We start from the raw sequence: 20,407 nt of genomic DNA on the forward strand, positions 1-20,407 counted from the left end.
CCGAGATACATAAGCTTAACCACTCGTAAGCTGTACTACAGTCGGATCATATCTTCCCACTGTGCTTATCTATCCAAACTATCCCCAAACCGTCTTTGACCAATACCGCCATGACCTCCATCACCGTCCTATACTTTGCAGCCGCGTCGACAGAAACCGGGTTGACAGTCGAAAAGGTTCCTATACCCACGCAAGGGCTAGCGTTGTCGTCACTTCCGGGTCTCCTTGTTTCACGACATCCTGGCACTAATCTTGAACAAGTCTTCCAGACAAGCCAATGGAGCGTAGACGCGGAAATGGTCGAAGATCCAACGACAGTCACACTGAGGGGTGGCGAAGAAGTTGCCGTTATTTGTCCCGTCTCTGGAGGGTAGCTGGTGCGTAGCATAAACCTGTGCTGCGCTCAAGTTGACTGTTGACAAAAGCGGTGGCCCCCCAGCCAACCAGGGACTTGGCCCGCAACCGATCTTTCCCCATCGTCGAGTACAGGCCAAGGAGTTATGATAGATCCCTATGCGGCGGTCATGTTTGCTTCTTCTTGGACTTGAGGAATTCCTGTTCCAAATTCGAAAGGAATGCGTCGGCTTCATTAATAGGGTCGGCTCGTGCCTTTTCGCGGGCCTTTTCTGATTTGCGTTGAGTTGTTTGAGCTTCCAGGACAGCGAAAGGGTCCATGGACACAGATGGTTTCGGAATTGACACAGGTTCTGGCGTCCGTTTGGACACCGTAGTACCTTCACTTCCTTCGGTCGGAGGCTTAGCCACCTTCCTCCTCTTCGCTTCGATCAACTTCCTCCTTTCTTCCAACTCCCGCTTCCTCTTCTCCATCGCCCGACTCGTTGTCGATTTGGAAGATTCTCCATCCCGCATCCCTTCTATTTCTCCAGGCCGAATATCCACAGCTCCAGCCTCTTGCCGCGCTTTCTCCGTTTCCATTCGAGCCCTTTGGAGTTCAGCCATTTGCGCTTTCCTCGTTTCTTCATCTGCTGAGAATTGATAGAAGCCAGCACCCTTGGCGCGGACCTCTTTGGAGGCATCGTAGTGAGCTGCAAGAGGCTTGTTGGCTTCGGCTTCGGCTTTTTCAAGTTCGGCTAGCCTTTCAGATGTTGGCTCGTAGACGGGGAAGTGATTGACAGGATTGTCTGTAAGACGAGGTTAGTAGAACGAAGAAAACCAGGATATCGCAAGGCATACGGATAATAATGTCCCTGTAAGGATGAACGTTAGAATAGCTGACCGGAGGACTGCAAAAGCACATACGCGTCTGGATCCGCCTCCTTGGGCCACAGATGTCGAGGAACCTCTGATCGTCGTGCAGTCCTCTGACGACCAAATTCATCTTCGTACTCGATGATAGGGTCATCTTCATCGTCTTTCAGAAGGTGGCGAGGAACTTCTGAGCGTCGGGCGGTCCTCACTCGACCAAATTCGTCTTCATACTCAACTATCGGGTCGTCCTAAGGAAAGGATGAGAATCGGTGGTCCCCGTCTGAGTATACGGAAGAGCGTACATCGGTGGGGGCTGTTGGAACCGTCAATGATTCATCTATATCGTCGCTGTCCGATTCATAGTGATGAGAAGGTCCCTGCAAGTCGAACTTGACGACAGGAACAAATGTTAGTCACTCTTCCAAATGCCAGTTCAAGGACAACTCACGTCCACCAGAAGCGCGTTGTATTGAGCTTCATTCAAGCCTCCAGATTTCCCCTTTCTTAGCTTCTCGTATATCTTTGATTTCCTCTCCAAGATGGTCCGGGCGGATTCGAGTGTCGGGCGGTCTATGGCCTCTTGCTCAATATCCCGGCTTGCCCGTGCTGCCACGCCCTTATTCTGTCGTGCCCATACTGTCGGTTTCTAACACATATCGGGTCAGACTAAGACGCCAAAGGGACAATCTACTAGTCCCACACACCTTGTCCGGCCGTTTGATACCACCAACAATCGTAGAGGTCTGTCCAGCAGCCTTATTTTCCGCGAATTCAGCTTCTTGTTTTGCAAGTTCCGCCTTGAGGTCGAAGAACGAAGTCGCACTGATCCCTTTTGCCTTGGCCTTGCTGTTGTGGGACATGGCGCCTGATTGTGGCCAGCCCCGGATGGGACTCAGAAGAGGGATGGTGGAGGTTAAAAGTCAAGTCGCGAACGCAGTGAAGAGTGATGATTACAGAACAGCTATTCGTTCTCTCGGGTGCGATCGTACTAAGTTACAGTAAGCTGGATTGGGTATGTATTACTAGAGGACCAGCCAATATGCGATGCCAGTGGACCTTTACAAATTCCGGTCTTTTCGACCAAAAAATCAAGGATAGAGCCAATATTGCGGACCGCTTCAAGGCTCACGAGTGAAACTACGACCAAGTCGTGATCTACGCCTACCGCAACGTTGCAAGATCTCTGGTGCAGTGCCCTACGGCAAATCCGTCTCGTGGTCTCAAAGCCGAACATACCTGCGCGACTGGTTAGAAAAACGACATCGAAGACAGGGCTCCGGTACTCACGTCGCGTCAATTTGAGTCAATTGAGGCAAGGCCAGCATAACCTTTCTGCGGTAATGCACCCTGTCGTTCGTTTCGCAGGGGTTTGCTTCGAGATATAGAGTTCGCAATGTCTTGATGCCTCGAAGTTCCTTGTCAAGGCCCGAAAAGTCAGGGATCTTGTTGCCGCTTATCTAAAGGGTAGGTTGAATGAGCCATGCAGTTGCAGCAAAGAAGAGACCAGAACGAACCCATAGCTCTTCCAACTTGTTGAGGTGGGATACCCCCTCAATCGCCTCAAGGAAATTGTACCCAATGTCCAAAGTGGTCAGGTTGGTCTACCCAGGGAGGTTAGCTTTGGCAAGGAAAATTAGAACCAGAAAACATACATTCTTTTCGAGATTCTCTATTTTCTTGATGCCATTATGACTCAGATAAAGTTCCTCGAGACTCTCCAGTCCCTCTACTCCCTCCAACTTTGTGATCCTGTTCGACTGTATTGACAGGATCCTAAGCTTCTTTAGTGAGCTTAATCCCTGTTGATACATTTCAGTGGCTGTCGAGGCAGCAGTATAGGCCCGGAACAAACCTCCAATTTTGTAATCTTGTTCTTTCCCAGCCAAAGCTCTTCTAGATTGACAAGGGTGTCGAGGTTTTCGATTTTCTGGAAGTCTCGTCAGTTCTTGGGGTCGAGCAAGTATTAATTATGCGACCCACTCGAATTCTATTTCCTCCAAGCTCCAGGCTAGTCAAATTAGTCAATGATTCGAGTCCGGTAATCTTTGAGATCCGGTTCTGCACAAAGTAGATCAAGGTAAGCTTGGAGAGGTGTTCCAGGCGGTCGGGGATGTGTTTGAAAAGGTTGAATGAAAGATCGAGCATCCTGCATAGAGCCACGGGACAGCGTCAGTCTTTCCTTACACAAGCAGATCGAACCAAGAGCCACGCACGTCAGATCGGACAACTTGTCCAAAGCATCTCCGAGATTCTTAATCCTGTTATCATACAGGTCCAATTCTTGAAGCTTGGTGAGTTGATGGAAAGTTTCCGAGTCCAGGTGTTTAACCAAGTTCTGTCGCAGGCATAGTCTCCGTAGATGATTCGCGAATCTTCGAAGGCGTAGCTCATCTAGGGATCCAAGGCGACAGTGCACCAATTCAAGTTCCTGTTGCGAAACGACGCCACGAAATCCAAAGTCGTCAATGCTGGTGAAGGTAGCCAGAGTAGCACTGGACGCACATCGGTCTCGTCAGGGAAGTCAGCCAGAAAGTCGCCTTCCTCAGCCTCTTCCTCCTGTTCCTCAACGTCGCTGTCTTTCTCGTCGTCCGATTCTGCGTTGTTGGTTGACGAAGACTGCACAACCCGTGTCATGGCTTGGGACCTGAATGGAGCATTCCATGAGTTCGCCTCACATACAGATCAGGGCAAAAAGTGGACAAAATACTTCATCAACTGGCTTGCCTCGCTGGGTTCCTCTGAATCTGCCGCTGGTGCATCGACCATCACAGACCGCCGGCACTGGGTTTCCTTGGATATTGCCTGCTTGTGGGACGTCGGCTCGGTTGTTGGCTCATCCTGGACAACGGCCACGTCCGTCTGTTTCTCTGTCTCTGCCATGAAGTTGGACGTTTCGTGGTTGAGGCTTGATCAAAATGAAAGTCGCCGAAAAAGGCGAAGAAGGCGACCGCGACACCGTCGGGAGCTGTGCACTCTAATTAAGCATGACATCACGCAGTAAACAACGATAGCGATAGGGGCATCAAGCCACACAAGCCACTGATATTACATTGAAGAACCTGACGAAACTAATAACAATATTGACTATAAATTAACAAGACGCTACAGAAAATAATACGAACAATTATCTTATAATGACACTGCAGCCCATTACAGAATATACCCTAAGTCTTTTAATGCTTCAATCTGCGATACGTCAATGATTTTCGTGAACCTGATAAATCGTCCATCTCTACAATGTGTGTGATAAAAGAGGCAAAGAACGAATGGTCGTCGTGAGGAAAGAAAAGAAACGGTGTGTGCCATGTATGAAGAAGGTCGAAAAGATGCGAAGAAGACAATGATTGATGATGATGCAAATCGAAGATGAGGTAGTCCATGGTTTTTGAAAGAAATGAGGGCGGCACCTGGGTTTGACAGTGTGTAATCATTCCAAGAAGAAAAATCCGGAAATTATAATGAAGACCCATCCTTTATCGATGATCACCTACTGCTGTTGCGGAATGACCGCTTTAACGATCGTGGCTCGGCGGAAAGCGGGGTTGGGGGAAGGTCATGGTAGTCTCGGTCCCTTTCCCTGCTGCGTTCCGAAGAAGGCACTGGAATGATTCCTCCAGGGGAGGGCTGCTGCGAATTAAGAGGCGGGGATGGAATGAGCGGGGAAAGCCGACCAGTGTAATTGGAGATCTGGACCAAAGGAGGAAGTTGGTTGATGTTATGGTTGCTGGAAGCCGTAGAGGTCATCGTGGACGCATCAGTCTGTGCCGAATATGGGGGGTTGGACAAGGGGGAAGGCGTAGGATAATAATTGTTCGAATAGGATGACCTGTTGTCACTGGTCGGAGCGTAATGCACGAAGTTCATACCGGATGGAGGAGGCATGTTTGATGAAGGTGGCGACGGCGACGGCGTCAATTTCTCTAACACCTGACCGCCCGATGGAGAAAAGATCTCGTTCCCGGAAACAGGAGGGGCAGCCGGAAAAACACCATCTGCAAAGTTTCTTCGAATGGTCGCATAGGGCGAAGTCGCATTGACCGGAGACGACCCGGTCTCTCGTTTGAGAATAGTCGGTTTATCTTTACGACGCCTTTGTCCTTGTCCTTGACCCTCTTTCTTGGCCCGGGAGCGGGCATATCGCAATCCACAGCTGTCACAATATTCGTCAGACAGATGTTACGTCGAAGCAATGGATAACTTACGCGTTGCAGAGCTCCTTCTTGCCACTGGGTCCTTTCCGCCATTCTGGGCTTGAGGTGGCCTTGCAGCTCGAGCATTTGAGGATCCCCGCTGGCCGATTGCTTGCGGTGCGGGTAGGACCTGAGAACTCCTTTCCTGCGGTTGGACTAATGCGTCGCCGAGGAGGAGGTACGATGTCAGACGTCGGAGACGTATTGGCGCTGCTCGGTGTCGTCGGGGAATAGGTGTAGGAAGGTGATAGGGGTCGATTAAAAGAGGGTGCCTGCGAGGACACTGTGTCCAGATACGTCGGCTGAGGCGGGGGTGCCTGCTGCCAAGCGGCATTGGATTGGTCCTGGGTGGGGGAAATGTATGAGTTGGAGCGCATATTGTTCATCGGAGGCGGCATCGCTGAGCACGGGTCAAAGTTAAATTGAGTCTTGTGAAAGGCGCCGTTAATGAACTCACCCTGGGACCATCGCTGAGGGGGAGGATAAGGGGCTTGTGTTCCCTGGCCAGCTTGCGACATGTAGGCTTTGGCGTAGTTATCCTGGCTGGACAAAGGTGGAACAGGGTAGGGACTGGACTGGTCGTAATACGACGAGACTGGCTGGGGATTATATGCAGGGGCAGCGAAAGCTAGTTGATTCATGGCTGCGGTCGGATTCGTGGTGTTTCGAGAGCAAGGGTTGACTTTATGACAAGCAAAGATGATGCACCCTGTGAAAACAGAAGACGCATTTAGCAGGGCATGGGGCACAGAAAGGGGGACGTCTACCATGAGGTATGAATATACTTTCGACCTCCCCTCCAAATATGGGCGTGTTGTGCAATGCTTTATACCTGCGTGTACAACTCGTTTTAGCATCGCTTGCACCGGGAACACCCATGTCCATGCTGACGGTCTCCACGAGTTTGGCAAAGTCGAGACTCGTTGCTTCTGAAGACTGGGACGGTCCCGGGGGCCAGCTTAATAACAGATGCTTGTCGGGTTGGTTTGCAAGGATTTGGAAGACCCTATTCATGTTGCCCGTCTGAGGAATGCAAACAAGTAGCCGGCTCAAAAGCAAGTCGATCTGGTCATTGGCCATCATAGGCGTTTCGCACCAATTCGACCACTCCGTCTTGTGAACTTCATCATTATCGTTCGGAGATAGGTCCATCGACGCGTGAATGAAGCAAAGCACGAGGCCTTCAGCTGCCCAGTTGATGACTATATCCACCGCCATGTAGTCGTTGTCCAAGGCGATTCTGTCAGCCTCTGACCAGGACACTGGCGAGCCGGCGTATCCGAGTTTCCTTCGAACGCCAGAGAGGCGAAGAAAGCGTACACTAAACACGAATGCGTCACAACAGGAAAGCTGAGACATCAAGATGGCCAACGTACCGGGTGACGGAGCCATGCAGAGTCTTGCTCTCGAGAACGCTGCCAAGGTCCTGCTTCGCTGTCTGTTGTTCCTCTGGGTGGACAAACGCTAAAAGCGATTTTCCGACGAGAAGGTCCGCCTCCGTGTCAAGATGGTGTGCCAGCACGGGGTCGAGATAAATAAACTGAAGGTCGGAAGACAAGAGCGACCAGTCTGTGCGACGGGGCGCGGGGGGATTCACGACGGGCGGCCAACGACGAGGCGCATTCGCGAACATGGGGTAAGGGCGAGATCGTTTGGGTACAGCGATCGAGTGGACGATCAGAATTCGAACGAACGGAAATATCAAGCTCGCTACTCACAACAACGCGTTTGGCCCACTTTCGGTAACGTTACTCCAGAGTGATCGGCGGAGTAGGGCGTCGATTGTGATGAGGCCGGCGGTGTTGCCAACGGCGGCTGATGCTCATACTGAGCCTGCTGCTGAAAGCCGGAGTGGGGCGCCGCAATATGGGCGTTGTGGGGGTACTGATTGTTCTGGGCGTTGTGGATGTCGTGAAGGGAATAATGTTTAGGGGAATGAGTGAGATAATTCATGACGAGAAAATGGGCGTCGTCGTCGTCGCCGTCGACGATGAGGACGAAGAGAAAGAAAGGAGAGACGGAATTGAAATGGTAACTGACTGAGACACGGAGAGCAAGGCCAGTCTCCCCTCCTATGTATTTGTTTGTCAGCGGCCCTGACCCGCCTGAAACTATTCGGGATCGCCTTGTTCCCCTGTCCTCCGCATTCTCTCTCTCTCAATGCCATAATCCTTTTCCCAATACGGTCCTTCTTTAACTGCTTCTGTAGATCCGCTACCACTTCCGTACAATTTCGTCCATCTCAATCACCGTTCTGACACTTTGTCTTCGATTCTTAATTTCCCGCCAAATATTAACGCCTCTACACTGCGTCGTTTCCATTCTTATACCATGCCCTACAATCCTGCCAATGTCATAACAGGTCAGCGGAACGAGGGGGTCGGAGTCTGTCTCCAGTCTCTCGTTGTTTGCATCAGTTTGCGTCGAGAAAAGAAATCGGTCACCCGGCAGTTTTAGTGGTCTTGACATTAATATTTCGCTTTCGACCATGGCAATCAACCAGAAGAACATCTGGGTCGCGGCGGGCGACGGTGACCTGAGCAGAGTAAGAGTAAGTGTCAGCCACACAGAACCTCAGTTCTATTCCAATCATTCATTGTTCTTCATTCATTTCAGGAGCTCGTAGAGTTACATTGCAAGTGTGATCTTGTCTCCCGGTGATATTACTAGCTCACCCCGCAGTCAGCCGTTTCTCCCAACGGACCAGATGAAAACAGCTACACTCCGATGTACGGTTAATCGCACCAACTCGACTTGTTCTGACCAGTGCGCGTCAAGGCATGCTGCAGCGTCCTATGGACATATCGACATTCTCGACTACCTCATATCAAAAGGTTTCTTCCTTATCTTCCGGCGCCAACCATCTCTCATTTTCCCTCAGGTGGAGACGTGAATGTCACAGATGATGACGGAGATACGCCGCTTTACACAGTCGAGAACGTCGAGACTGCACGGTATCTCGTCGAACGTGGCGCGGTCGTAGACCGTCGCAATCTGGAGGGTGTCTCAGTGAGTGACGCATTTCTGTTCACGAGTCCTATCTCACACCTTTTCCAGCCCATCGAATACCTCAGCGATGACTTTGAAGAAGTAGCTGCCTACCTCCAGACCAAATCGTCCCTCCCACCACCATCATCCCAGCCATCCTCAACAAACCCTTCTCAACACGCACAAGATGCCGCATCTGAGCAACTTACCTCCGAGCTGATGGCCTCTGTGCATGAGATCATGCAACGAGGAGAGCAAGACGGCTGTGATGTCGATTCACAGCTGGCCCAAGCCGTTACCCGAGCCGTCTTGGGAGGGGTTGAGGCGGGATACCAACTTGCAGATGGCACTACTGACTCGGAACGACAACGAAACCAAGCACCTACCGCGGAGGACACCTCTTCAACAAAACGACCGCGGATAGACTAGCTTGGGTGTTTGGCCCCTAAATATCCTAATCTTATCGGATGCGCTCGCCTTCGACGCGATCGCGTTGATCACCGTCACGATCCCTCATCATGATCATCCTTGCTCGATCGGGCCATGAACCTTCTTTCAGAAACTTAAATCCTGATTGTGGCATGGAACTCATGCCTCAACACCAGCAACGCTCATTCTTTCCACATATATTGGCCGTGCACGCGACCGCGGCCTTCCTGATCGTGTCAATATGAACCTGGGTTCATGAACCATCGAATTCTACCGTTCTTCTGCGTTCTCACCTGGCAGCTCGGTGACACACTAGTTGCGACGAATGAATTTTACACAAACGGGTCAAGGAGCGCGTCAGGTATGACGACGGGACTTCATTGACAATTACTATTGCTTCCCAGTCTACTTGTGCCAGCATAGTTAGGGGGTAACTCCCTGGGGACTTGCCTAGGCTGCAGTGCGCGCAGTGAAATGATAAATCCCCGTTGCCTGTGAAACAGTGAGGTTCAATGTGCCCATGATGCCTTGACACCTGCTGTTCGTTTTCGAGTTCCGCTATGGTTGAGCGCTAGATCCATGGCTATCCAGTGGCAACGAAGGGGTCCTTCGAAGCGGGCACTTGTGACGCACTGTCGCTACCTTGGAACTGGATGACGCTTCGTGAAACATTAATTGGCACGAATCCCATGAATGCCAGATCCAAGATATCAGCGTTCCAGTGTGGCCCATTGTCGTTTGCTTTTCTGAGTCCATTCCGTTGGAAGTGCGAGCGTCCGACGCGTTTAGACGCCGGTACGGATTGTTCCCTTGAGGCCAAGGTAGGAATGAGCGCCCAAATTGAAACCATCGCGACCGGGAGGTGCACGTGATTAATGATGGGTTGTTGCTTCGACATCTCCTTGCCTCTTCCAACTTGCTCGAGATTTTTCTCTTCTTGATTGCGTATCGGCTTTCTAGGTGAATCTAGGGTCCTTTGCACCAGAAACCTCACTGAATCGGGCGGAATCTACAGTCTTCATCTCGGTAACTTGATCCTAAGGAGTGCAACCACACCGTACGCAACACCTGGATGTCACGCTGGGATCTGTCGGCGACGCTCGCAACTTGCTTGACGCTCGAGGACGTATCGGACGCGGAACGCAAACCGGACCTCAATTATGAAACACCTGTTCTCCAAGTCACCTCCAAAGCGCGTGAAAATAAATATGAAGTCGTTTGTTTACCGCTGACAACGGAAGCTTGGAAGCGAAGATGGTCCAGTATGTGCCTGCTGCCCGTCGACGCGACAGAAGAAGAAAAGGGAGAGGCATCTAAGGCTGCAGAGCTGTGGAGAGTCCGCCCGGGGTTCTTGAAAGATGAAGTCACCCTCTCGCGGCTAGGTGCGTCTCTGATCTATCAGGACATGGCTGTCTGACCAATGGATCCGTGCTCCAACAGACGAAGCTGAGGGTGTGATTGCTATGGTCTCGGAATGGCTCGAGTTGGATTCGCCAGACGACTGGATCCGCAACGATGCAGAAATAGTAAAGAGCCCCGACCGTGTTCTCATGTGTCGAGCCGAACTAACGGTCGCAACAGGCCCTGCAGCAGGAGCTTTCCTACGCTTCATATCTCAACATCGCGACTGCAATCCTGCCTCCGCCTCGTAACAGAGACCATGTCGCTTCATATGCCAGGGCAATCAACTCATGTCTACAGGCGACTTCCTACATTAGCCTCTCCGTGCGCCTCCCAATCTACAACCCCTCCGTCTTCCAACCCACTTCGCCCCTGTCTTCATATCCTTCTTCGTCATCCCACAACTCTCTCATGTCTCCGCAAACCCCGGCTTTGGTGGTATCGGACGCCAACCAAGATCGACCCCAAAACTCTGAAACGTCTTTGAATGCAACATGGGAGATGTGGGATCTCATTCGGTCCATGTGTGATTACAATCCTCGTCTGACCCTTAGTATGCCAGCCTCGTTTCCCTTCTTCCTGTTGGGAAACACCCTCTGACCCAAAGCTCCCAGCTCTGGACCTTTCACCGGCGCTTCCGACCTCTTTGGGTGTCCTCAGCAAATGGGCCGCTGAGGCTGTTCGACACATCTTCCTGCCAGCTTCCACGTTCATTGCCAATATGAAGGGGTACCCAGTACTTCCGAAGCCAACCCAGGCGTTCCTGCGCGACAGCATGATTGCACGTTTCTTTTTCGCGTGTTCTTTGTTCAAATGTTGACTCTTTCTCTCTTCTCCTCTGCCAATGCTTTGGTGCATATCTAGCATCGGCCCACAATCATTCTAGCGGACGTAAACTCGGGAAGGCATGCTCGTGGTGGTGAACGTGCCTACTCCCAGTACATACGTCATCTGGAGAAAACAAGTCCGACCGTGCAGGCTGCCCAAAAACCCGGGACGGTGGAAAACTTTGCGCAAGGTTATCAAGACTATCTGCAGGCGCCATTACAGGTAATCATCATTCTCCCTTTTAACACGAGTCTTTGGTGACGTGAACCTCTTTTTTTAATATCTTCAACAGCCGTTAATGGATAACCTGCCAAGTTTCACGTATCAGGTCTTTGAGAAGGATCCCGTCAAATATGCTCAATATGAAGAGGTGGAGCTGTTTGTTGCATTTGACTTCAGGAATGTCGACTGATACGTCTTTCCTCTAACCCAGGCTATGTATAGGGCATTCTTGGACCGCCCAGCAGACGGCAAAACGTAAATGAATTACGTCGGGGTCTATTTTAGCATGCTAACATCTCGGTCATCAGGTTAGTTTGTGTTGCAGGGGCTGGCCGTGGACCGCTTGTCGCGCGATGTCTGACGGCCTTGGAGCGTGCGCATCGCGATGCCAAGGTCTATGTGATAGAGAAAAACCCGAATGCATATGTAACGTATGTCCATATTTCATGTGATGCTCCTATCACCTCGCGTACTGACGCGCGGTCCCAGCTTGCAGCATCGGCAAGAAAGAGAATGGGGAGACAAGGTCCAGCTCGTCTTTGGTGACATGCGGGTCATCGATGTGCCCGAGCAGGTTGACATCCTAGTCAGTGAATTGTTGGGTTCATTTGGAGATAACGAGCTCAGTCCAGAGTGTCTGGACGGGGCCATGCGCTTTTTGAAACGTGAGTTCTTTCAACAGGGATGATACATCCTCTATCCAAGCTTAGTCCTTCCCCATAAGCGGACGGCATCTCGATACCGTCTTCTTACACAGCCCATCTCGCGCCTTTGTCCTCGTCCAAGCTCTACAACGAGGCTCGATCTGGGAATAGTGAGAAAAGTCTGGAAACCCCTTACGTGGTTATGTTCCAAGCGGTCAACATCCTCAGCGGTACGAAATCGTCAGCTGACGGTCGTTGCGGACCTCAAATCCAAGAATGCTGGGAGTTTGAGCATCCGCGAAGCGATGCCATTTTGGATACACGAGGCTAGTTTGCAGTCGTGTTTTTTTGGGGTTGTACATGTGTCGCTCACCATTTTTTTACTCTGTTTACAGGACTACCGTTGAGCAATAACCATAATGTGCGATCCGCCAAATTGAGATTCTACATACCTCATGCGGGGGTACTCCAGTATGTCCATTTGTACCTCGTCTGAGATCGAGCAGCTGACATGCGATCGATATAGCGGACTCGCTGGTTACTTCGAAGCAGTGCGTGACGCTTTGCGCGAGGCAACGGACATCCTATCTAATCGATATCGTAGGTTTTATATGGAAATGTTGGTCTGAGTATCCATCCACAGCGAAAAGATCAGATATCAAAGGACATGCTCAGCTGGTTCCCCCTGTTTTTCCCATTCAAGGTGGGTATTCTGCTTTTGGAAGGTGGTTATCTCTAACGGGAACATAGGAACCGCTCTACCTCCCGAGTGATTCTGAGCTACAAGTATCCATCTGGCGACTGACAAATAACCAAAAAGTCTGGTACGAGTGGCATGCAGAGTCTTTCTTGTCTATTCCAAAGAAACCTGCGGAAGGAGACGATGCGTTCCAACCCGCCAGAGCACCGACGCCTTCGATACCGACCTCGCCAAGCGGGTTCCCCAGCCCGCTCATTGATAGCGTCGATCCCTTTAGCAACCAATGGCGCCGTATGTCTGTAGCGACCAACTCGACTTCAAGTTCCGCAGACGTTGAATATGAATCTGTCAAGATTGGGCATACCAGTCTTCATAACCCAGGTGGGCGGAGCAGCTGGATTGGCTTGTGAAGGATAAACTACTTGCTCAGTACGCAAATTGTTTACGACGTGCTCTGGATATAACACGGATGGTTTTCAACTCAACATTTTTGATTTCAGAATCGAAAAGCGCAGCCTGAGGTTATATTTGGAACACGATCGACGATGCGGACATTGAAGTGGTTGACAGCCCGCGCCGCGAGAGGCTATTTATCACCCTCGACCTTTGGATTCTCTCTCTTTCTCTCAACCATTATACCGCTCACAGATTTCGAGTTTCATTTATCCCGCCTTCAGCGAACCCCCTTCCTTTTCACTCGCCTTTGTCTATACCCTCTTTCTTCGATTTTACGATGAAGATTCTCGCCGCCATCGCCGCCCTCATCTCAGCCATCCCCGCCATTTCTGGGCTGGTCATTAACACGCCGTGAGCCGCCCCCTGTTCCTCCCGGCGGGCTGGTTACTGACAACTGTATCAGCTCGGGCGTGGTTCAGTGTCGTACGTTTGAGCGCGTGAAGATGCGAACTTCACTGAGCGGGACGCGTTATACCCAGAACCCATTATGATAACTTTTGGCTCCGGCTCTGCCCCATACTACATCTCTGCTATCCCCGGTACGCTCTCCTCGCACTGTAGGAAGGCACTTCTTGACAAGCCCTCGTAGCTGGCCAAGTTTCAGCCAGCCCGGTGCGTTGCGGTCCCAATAAATTCGTGTAGTTTGAAGTTTAAAGTGAAATACGTCCAGCTCCGAACCTGGGATCCTACCAACGCTCAGAGCCTGACTTGGAATGTCGATATGGCTGGCGGAACGGCCATGTATGTTTTCACTCGATCCTATGCGCGACTCGGAGGTTGATCCCAAGTGCATCTCTTTGCAGTTCTTTCATCGTCAAGGATAGCACTGGCGCCCAAGCATACTCGGATCAAGTTACAATTCAGGGTTCAAATGATTCAAGGTAATCAAAAACAAGATCATGGTGCGGTAGCGCTAACCTGTTCTTTCTTCAGTTGTCTCAATGCTAGCTCGAGTGCGTCGAGGTCCCACAGCGCCTCATCCTCTTCAGCCTCACATTCTTCTTCAGCCGCTGCGCATGCGACCGCCAGTGCAGTTGCAACTGGCAGTGCAGCAAGGTAGAGACAGATCATCTTCCCTTTTCTTCGCTGGTTAACAGTGTATGCAACCAGCCACGCTTCTGGTGCGGTCGAAGCGACAACTGCATCAGCTGGGAGAGCTGCGGCCACTCAAACCACCTCTTCCAATGCGGCGAACGGCAACGCCGTTCACACTAGCGGCGGATTCCAAATGGACGTCGGAGCGCACTGGGTTGGCGTTGTTGGAGTCATCGGTGGATTGTTGTTGTAGATTTTGGACTAGTGTGGATACCCCTCGTGAATTCCTTTCTTCATCGTCTGTTCACAGTCTTTCACAGTCTATACGTATGACTACATTCGTTTGATACAAGAGATCGGAGTCTTTAAAATTGTGGTGCTTCGCGAGCATGTGATGGTGATTGACAACGCGTAGAAGTGTGCCTTAGCCATTTAAAGGGAGAAATAAGGCTCGTGGGACGATGGAACGGTTCTTGGCTTTTACCTGAACGAGCATCCTCTCTTTTCGTTAACGTCGTAGTATTCAGAGGCCTATCCTCTGTCATTCGCTCTTTATTTTCGGGGACTTTGGTGCATTCCAAAGTTCTTTAAATTATCGGCCGCGACTCAGCCTTGGCCACGAATCCACAAGGTCCATCACTGCACATGTCGGTTTCCTCCGGGGCAACTCCCGCCCATCCGGTTCAACTCAACAACCCTCTGCAACCGCCATCTGCCACCAACGACGGCGACAAAACTCACCCTCGAATGCAAGATTCTGACCCTTTGCAGGTGGACATGAACGCCACCTCGTCGAACACAGAGAGTGCTTTGCCACCTCAAGAGCCCCCTATTTCAGAGCTCACCGACTCATCTCTCGCAAAGGTACGTCTTGGTCGTTTGACTCAATTTTTCTGTTGCTCAGTCCCAACCAGGACATCGTAAAGGACGAGATCGCCCCCGTCGTCGACGAACTCATCGAACAAGTCTCCCAGGCCACAGTGAAAGCGGCCCTGGACAGTGACGTTGTTCCGAACGACGAAGACGTCCCGACCTCGGCCCCGTCGTTGGTCTCTGACGCGTCGATTTTAGACGTGTCAACTCGGGTATGAAAAGTCTGTAATGTTTCTGTGCATTCATTTGCTTAATCTACCATTAGATTAACGGCGACGAGCCCGCATCATCCACAGAGACCCAGATGGAGTCCACCGACACGATCGGCGCAGAGACGACATCGCCTGTCGTAAGTCCACTGTCCGCCCTTTTCCCATCGTCATCTCATCCTCGAGGAAGGTCGAATCCACCGCTGTTGCCAGCGATTATGCCGAAGTACCCACAGCGACTTCGACACTTCCCAGCGACGTAAGTAGCCACCTAGACACTTGAAGTGTCAGGAAAAGCTGATGAATGATTCCAGATCGTCACTCCTTCGACACAACCGTCTTCGGAAGAGAAGGATAATGAAGGCTCTACCGTACGTTCCTTACTGCGTTTTTCTCGCTTCCGTACCAATGCCAAATCACAGGGAGCCGAAGTCGCGTCTGAGCTGGATCCTACCGTAAAGGTGAGTACTATTCCTGTCAGACCGGAATGGGGAATGCTTATCTGTTCACATGGTAGCCGAACGAGGGTGCCAATGACCTCGCTATTCCCGATGAGACTTCATTCAAACCATCGGTGGAAGACATAATAACCGAGGAAAACACAACTCCTGTGGCTGACGCTACACCAGTGGAGAAGGCTGAGGCTGTTATTGTGCCGGACCCCGAGGAGGCAGCCGAACCCGCTCTTACCACCGAAGGATCCCAAACAGTCGTCGAAAGCACTCCTATGCCAGCCGCCGTTGTTGTCCAGGTCGATGACGCCGCCAACCCCGTCGTAGAGGAAGTAGTCGAAAGCAAAGCTGAAGATTTCAGCAGTGACCAAGCTGTTGTCGAACCGCTTGTCGAAGAAACCAAGCCCGAAGAGGTGAACGAGCCTGCCCCCGAGATCCTTCCAGCTGTAGTTGAGCCCGATACCCAACCCGTTCTCGCTGAAGAAAGCACGACTCAACCAGGTATGTCCCATTTGGATACATGGCTCAGCCTGATTACAAATTGAAATTGCAAAGCTGCAGAGAATACCGACCAAGCTCCTACCTCCAACCCAACCCCCGCCGGCGACGATGCTTCCCTTCAGCCATCCGAAGACTCTACAGTCAGCGCGCCACCAACTGCATCGACCCACGAGGACGCGGATGCTCCTGCTCCGCAAGGGGGTGACGCGACCGCGCCTTCTGAGGATGCAGTTGAAGCCGTGAAAGAGCCCGAGATCACGCAAGAAGACGCTCCCATCGCCCAAGCAAGTTCTGATGTCGTCGCCACCGCAGAGGACTCCCCAGCTGAGGAGGTCGTCGACGTCCCTGCTCCTGTCGAGACAGCCGTCAACGAACCTGCCGTTGAAGAGCCTGCCAGCACGGAAACAGCAGCAACAGTCGAAGAGGAACCTCAACCCACCGCCTCGGATGCTGCTCCTATCGTCGAAAGCGAGCTTCCTGTTGTTGATTCTGCCACTGAAGTCGAGGCTGTAGAAGTGGAACCAAGTAACGAAGTCGAAGTTGTGGAATCCCAAGAAGCTCCAGTCAAGACTGAAATAATCGTCACCGATAATTCAGGAGCTCCTATCGCCTCCGAACCTGAAGGTTCCCTTGTTGCATCGGCCGTTGAAGACTCGACCGAGGAACCATCTGCGCCAGTCGAGGATGTCAAGGTTGTTGAAGAACCCCCGCATCCTGAAATGCTAGAGGAATCTCAGGAGCCTACGCCCGAGGTCGAGAAGCCTACCGCCCTCGAGAACACTGTTGTGATCGAAGAGCCAGCAATCGAGGAACCGGTTACTGCTGAAGAACCCCATGTCGCGGCTGTGGAAGAGCTTCAAGCGTATGTTGCTGCTGACCCCAAAGAGGCCGCACCCGGATCTGAGGAAGCCCCCGCCGAAGTCACACCAACCGTAGAGGAGCCACAGCCGGAGGCAGCTACGGAAGCTCCCGTCGTTGTTTCTCAGCCCGTAGAAGAAGGGACTCAGCCTGCCACTGAGCCTTCACCAGCCATCGTCGACGAAACCATGGAACCTGCAGTCATTGAGGAGGATGCCTCCCCAGCAATCGCCGCTGAGGAGACTACATCAGAACCTGTCGAAGCCGAGTCTCCATCGCAAGCCCAGGTTGTGGAGGAGCCTGAGTCCTCTGTTGAAGCACCTGCTGCTGTTGGGGAAATGGCCGAGAGGCCCGTTGCCCTCGAAGGAACACAGGAAGGAATTTCTGCCTCGGCTGAAGAGACCGGGATCGAGCAGCCCGCAATCGTGGAGGAGGCTCCTGCGGACGAGGCGAAGACGGAGGAACCTGCAGTTGTTGAGGAGGTCGAGGTTGTGGACTCTGAATCTGCGATGGAGCCCAAGCCCGAAGTGCCAGCTGCGCTCGAGGAGGTCAAGGCTGAAGAGCCCGCTGTCGTCGAGGAGGTCAAGGCTGAACAACCCGCTGTCGTCGAGGAGGTCAAGGCTGAACAGCCCGACGCTGTTGAGAACAACGAGGTCGAGGAAGCTGACAATTCAGGCATTGAAGCCGCACCTGTCGAGGAGTCCATTGAACAGGCGATCGTTGAAGCCCCTCCGACCGTTGAGGTCACCGGAAAGCCCGTCACAGAAATACCAGCAGCCGTTGAAGAGGCACTGAGCGGGGAGCGTGCTGTTGCCAAGGATGTACAAGGCGAAGAAGCCGCCGTCGTGGAAGACGCCAAGGAGTCGGTCGTTGAAGAAACTGTGGTCGTCGAGGAGCTCAAAGCAGAGAACCCAGTTGTCGAAGATTCCCCTGCCGCCCAGGTAGTGGCCGAAGAGCCCGCTGCTGAGGCTGCTCCTACCACCGAGGAAGCCGGCGCAGCTGGGGATGGTTCCTTGGTCAAGGAACCAGCGGAACAGTCTGGTGTCATCGAAGAGAAGGCTGAACCCGCACTCGATAGTCCCGCTTCGGTTGAGGGCGTATCTGAGGAGCTCGCGACTGAGGCTGAGCCCATTGTGGAAGCACCCGCAGATGTCGAGGAGTCAGCTGTGGAGGTCTCGGCAATCGCAGAACGAGTTGCAGGGGCTGAGGCGATTGCTGTCGAAGACGCAGGGAACGCTGAAGCCGTCGAGGAAGATATTGTTCGACCTCACCACGTCGCTACCGACACAGAAAGCTCAGCCGAGTCTTTCGCAGAGCCGATCACCCCTGCTATCACTGTTGAGGAACTCGGTAACCAGACAGAAGTCACTGTAGAGGACAAATCGGTGCGCAATGTTTTAAAGGGCCAGCTGGCCGATGTGCTGACGGTCATTTTTGCTTTATCCAGGTTGAGAACGTTGCTCCCGCCGTCGAGCGCCCCAAGTCACCGTATCCACCCGCCTTCGAAGTCACTACGCTGGGCCGTGGTGTTTCAGTGCAAGAAGAAGAGGAGGAGGAGAAGGAGGAGAAGGAAGCGGCCCCTGTCGAGGAAACCCCTGCTGTTGCTCCAATTCCTGTCGTGATTGCCACGGAGTCGGATGGTGCCTCCACTGAGGTATATGTTACCGTAGCCTGGCCTCCTGATCTTTTGCTAACTTCACTGACAGGTCATTAACCAGGACGAACGTGAAGCACCCCCCAGCCGACCTTGGACACCTTCTTATTCTGTTCACTCCCAGGGAAGTCCCATGCTTCATCCTCAAGAAGAACCGGCGGTCGCCCCAGAACAAGCATCCGAACAGTCCCCAGAGGTCTCGGAGGTGGCCACCTCTGCTATCCCCGACATCCAGACCAACCTTGCACCTGCTGCACCCGAGGAGGCGCCAGCTGCCAAAGACATCGAGACCGAAGCCAAGGACGAAGACGCCGTGCAAGAAGCTACCCCTGCCGTCGCCCCTGAACAAGCGGAGTCAGAGCCCTCGGTCCCTGTAACAGAGGAGAAAGCTGCTGAAGAATCACAGGTGATGACAGTAGTGTCTGCCGTAGAGGAATCTCTCCCAGCAGCTGAGAGGTCTGCGCCCGTGGTCGAGCTTGTGGAAGAAACGTCTGAAGCTGAGGCTTCTGAAGAGCCTGTTTCGACTGCCACTGACCCCGTCGTTGCCGCCGACGAAAAGCTTGCGTTGTCGCCCAAACCTTCCCAGACCAACCTATGGGTTCCTTCATACTCCGTCAGCAGGCAAGGGAGCCCTGTCTCCACCCCCAAGGTTGAGCTTGAGGGTGATTCATTCCCCTTGGAAGAAGCCAAGCCCTTGGATGCTACTTCTGAGCCTAGGACCAAGGAGGCTGACGCCCCCAGTGCGCCAGAGTCTGAGACGGTCGAGGATGGTGAAGCCGCTGAAAAGGTTAGTACTTGTTCTGTTTCAACGGTACATCTCGGCTTACTGTTGTCTAGCCCTCGACCCCATGGACCCCAAGCTACTCTGTTACGACTCTCAATGGCCAAGAAGTTACCCAGTCTACCGACGCCTTCCAACGGTTCACTGATCTCAATGCATCTGAGGCTGAGGAGAAGGGCGAAGAGCCGTCTGCTCAAAGCGCACCACTGGAGGTGAAGGCTGAAGTGGGAACTTCTGTCGCAAGCAGCGAAGAAGCTGTTCCATCCTCAGCCACCCCGACTCAAGAAGCATTCAAAGTCGAGCCCATTTCCACGGAAGGCGTACAAGAGCGCTCCCTCCCGACCTCTACCGACAACGAAGAAGCCAAATCGTCTGTTTCCCCTCTTTCCGTCACTTCGATCACGAATGGTGCCTCACCGCTTATCTTACCTGACATCTCTGCAGGACGAAAGCGACTGGAATCTTCCGCTTCCTCCAAATTCTTCCCCGGTGGATGGTTCAGCGCCGCGTCAAAGATCCCTGATGAAAGTCGGGCATCGCTTGAGAACGCCACAGGCGAATTCATCCCCAACAAATCACCCACCTCTCCTACTGAAGCATCTGCCGTCCTTCCTCCCATCTCAACTGACGTCTCGATACCGACTACGGAGGCTGGGGAAGATTCTGCATCGTCTGCGACTGCACACAAGAAGAAGTGGTGTGTTATTATGTAAAAAATATCCTTCGTTTCATTGGAAAGTATCCTTCAAGCAATCTTTTTACTCTACACTCCTGGGCCTTACCTTTCAATTCATTGCTCACGACTATTCATGACGACCATTTATCTTTATCTTCTCGATTATGCATACCGCCTTACCCATTTTTCTACCGCTATTGGAACTTTAGTAACGTTTTGATTCTCTCTTGCACCTTGTTTTGCAATGGAATTTACCCAATCATAATCATGTCCACTCCTTTTTAGTAGCTCAACAAATTAA

The 20,407-nt window shown here is 52.2% G+C and overlaps 8 protein-coding genes across 8 annotated transcripts; 5 read left to right on the forward strand and 3 right to left on the reverse strand.

Moving 5' to 3' along the window:
• Positions 1-110: 110 nt before the first annotated feature.
• On the forward strand, positions 111-512 carry CC1G_14412 (hypothetical protein; the record flags this gene model as incomplete). The annotated part of the gene is made up of 1 exon (XM_002911369.1): positions 111-512. One exon carries the CDS (start codon positions 111-113, stop codon positions 372-374), a length of 264 nt encoding a protein of 87 aa, XP_002911415.1. The 3' UTR covers positions 375-512.
• A 10-nt stretch (positions 513-522) lies between these two features.
• On the reverse strand, positions 523-2,069 carry CC1G_06389 (hypothetical protein; the record flags this gene model as incomplete). The annotated part of the gene is made up of 6 exons (XM_001836252.1): positions 523-1,142; positions 1,195-1,208; positions 1,261-1,457; positions 1,512-1,598; positions 1,658-1,855; positions 1,914-2,069. The coding sequence occupies 6 exons, from the start codon at positions 2,067-2,069 to the stop codon at positions 523-525; spliced, it is 1,272 nt and encodes a 423-aa protein (XP_001836304.1).
• Positions 2,070-2,429: 360 nt separating this feature from the next.
• CC1G_06390 (protein phosphatase regulatory subunit) lies at positions 2,430-4,089 on the reverse strand (the record flags this gene model as incomplete). Its single annotated transcript, XM_001836253.2, has 9 exons — positions 2,430-2,445; positions 2,497-2,666; positions 2,724-2,810; positions 2,862-3,008; positions 3,062-3,136; positions 3,190-3,355; positions 3,423-3,637; positions 3,712-3,853; positions 3,917-4,089. 9 exons carry the CDS (start codon positions 4,087-4,089, stop codon positions 2,430-2,432), a joined length of 1,191 nt encoding a protein of 396 aa, XP_001836305.2.
• Positions 4,090-4,692: 603 nt separating this feature from the next.
• Positions 4,693-7,032, reverse strand: CC1G_06391 (hypothetical protein; the record flags this gene model as incomplete). Its single annotated transcript, XM_001836254.2, has 5 exons — positions 4,693-5,359; positions 5,412-5,799; positions 5,857-6,108; positions 6,185-6,720; positions 6,776-7,032. The coding sequence occupies 5 exons, from the start codon at positions 7,030-7,032 to the stop codon at positions 4,693-4,695; spliced, it is 2,100 nt and encodes a 699-aa protein (XP_001836306.2).
• An 855-nt stretch (positions 7,033-7,887) lies between these two features.
• On the forward strand, positions 7,888-8,816 carry CC1G_06392 (hypothetical protein; the record flags this gene model as incomplete). Its single annotated transcript, XM_001836255.2, has 3 exons — positions 7,888-7,930; positions 8,281-8,408; positions 8,457-8,816. The coding sequence occupies 3 exons, from the start codon at positions 7,888-7,890 to the stop codon at positions 8,814-8,816; spliced, it is 531 nt and encodes a 176-aa protein (XP_001836307.2).
• A 1,072-nt stretch (positions 8,817-9,888) lies between these two features.
• CC1G_14413 (shk1 kinase-binding protein 1) lies at positions 9,889-13,021 on the forward strand (the record flags this gene model as incomplete). The annotated part of the gene is made up of 14 exons (XM_002911370.1): positions 9,889-10,198; positions 10,257-10,342; positions 10,398-10,770; positions 10,832-10,953; positions 11,082-11,267; positions 11,338-11,415; positions 11,479-11,522; positions 11,576-11,698; positions 11,757-11,932; positions 11,992-12,141; positions 12,307-12,382; positions 12,438-12,462; positions 12,516-12,614; positions 12,662-13,021. The coding sequence occupies 14 exons, from the start codon at positions 9,889-9,891 to the stop codon at positions 13,019-13,021; spliced, it is 2,208 nt and encodes a 735-aa protein (XP_002911416.1).
• Positions 13,022-13,344: 323 nt separating this feature from the next.
• Positions 13,345-14,465, forward strand: CC1G_14414 (hypothetical protein; the record flags this gene model as incomplete). The annotated part of the gene is made up of 9 exons (XM_002911371.1): positions 13,345-13,418; positions 13,471-13,490; positions 13,547-13,606; positions 13,657-13,679; positions 13,738-13,808; positions 13,871-13,948; positions 14,001-14,020; positions 14,075-14,123; positions 14,178-14,465. 9 exons carry the CDS (start codon positions 13,345-13,347, stop codon positions 14,353-14,355), a joined length of 573 nt encoding a protein of 190 aa, XP_002911417.1. The 3' UTR covers positions 14,356-14,465.
• Positions 14,466-14,747: 282 nt separating this feature from the next.
• CC1G_06394 (hypothetical protein) lies at positions 14,748-20,399 on the forward strand (the record flags this gene model as incomplete). Its single annotated transcript, XM_001836257.2, has 11 exons — positions 14,748-14,966; positions 15,017-15,187; positions 15,241-15,324; positions 15,375-15,443; positions 15,499-15,555; positions 15,607-15,645; positions 15,702-16,137; positions 16,198-18,380; positions 18,443-18,649; positions 18,702-19,436; positions 19,487-20,399. The coding sequence occupies 11 exons, from the start codon at positions 14,748-14,750 to the stop codon at positions 20,141-20,143; spliced, it is 4,857 nt and encodes a 1,618-aa protein (XP_001836309.2). The 3' UTR covers positions 20,144-20,399.
• Positions 20,400-20,407: the final 8 nt, after the last annotated feature.

This window comes from Coprinopsis cinerea (genome assembly GCF_000182895.1).
Source record: "Coprinopsis cinerea okayama7#130 chromosome 4 map unlocalized cont3.4, whole genome shotgun sequence".
NCBI lineage: Eukaryota > Fungi > Basidiomycota > Agaricomycetes > Agaricales > Psathyrellaceae > Coprinopsis > Coprinopsis cinerea.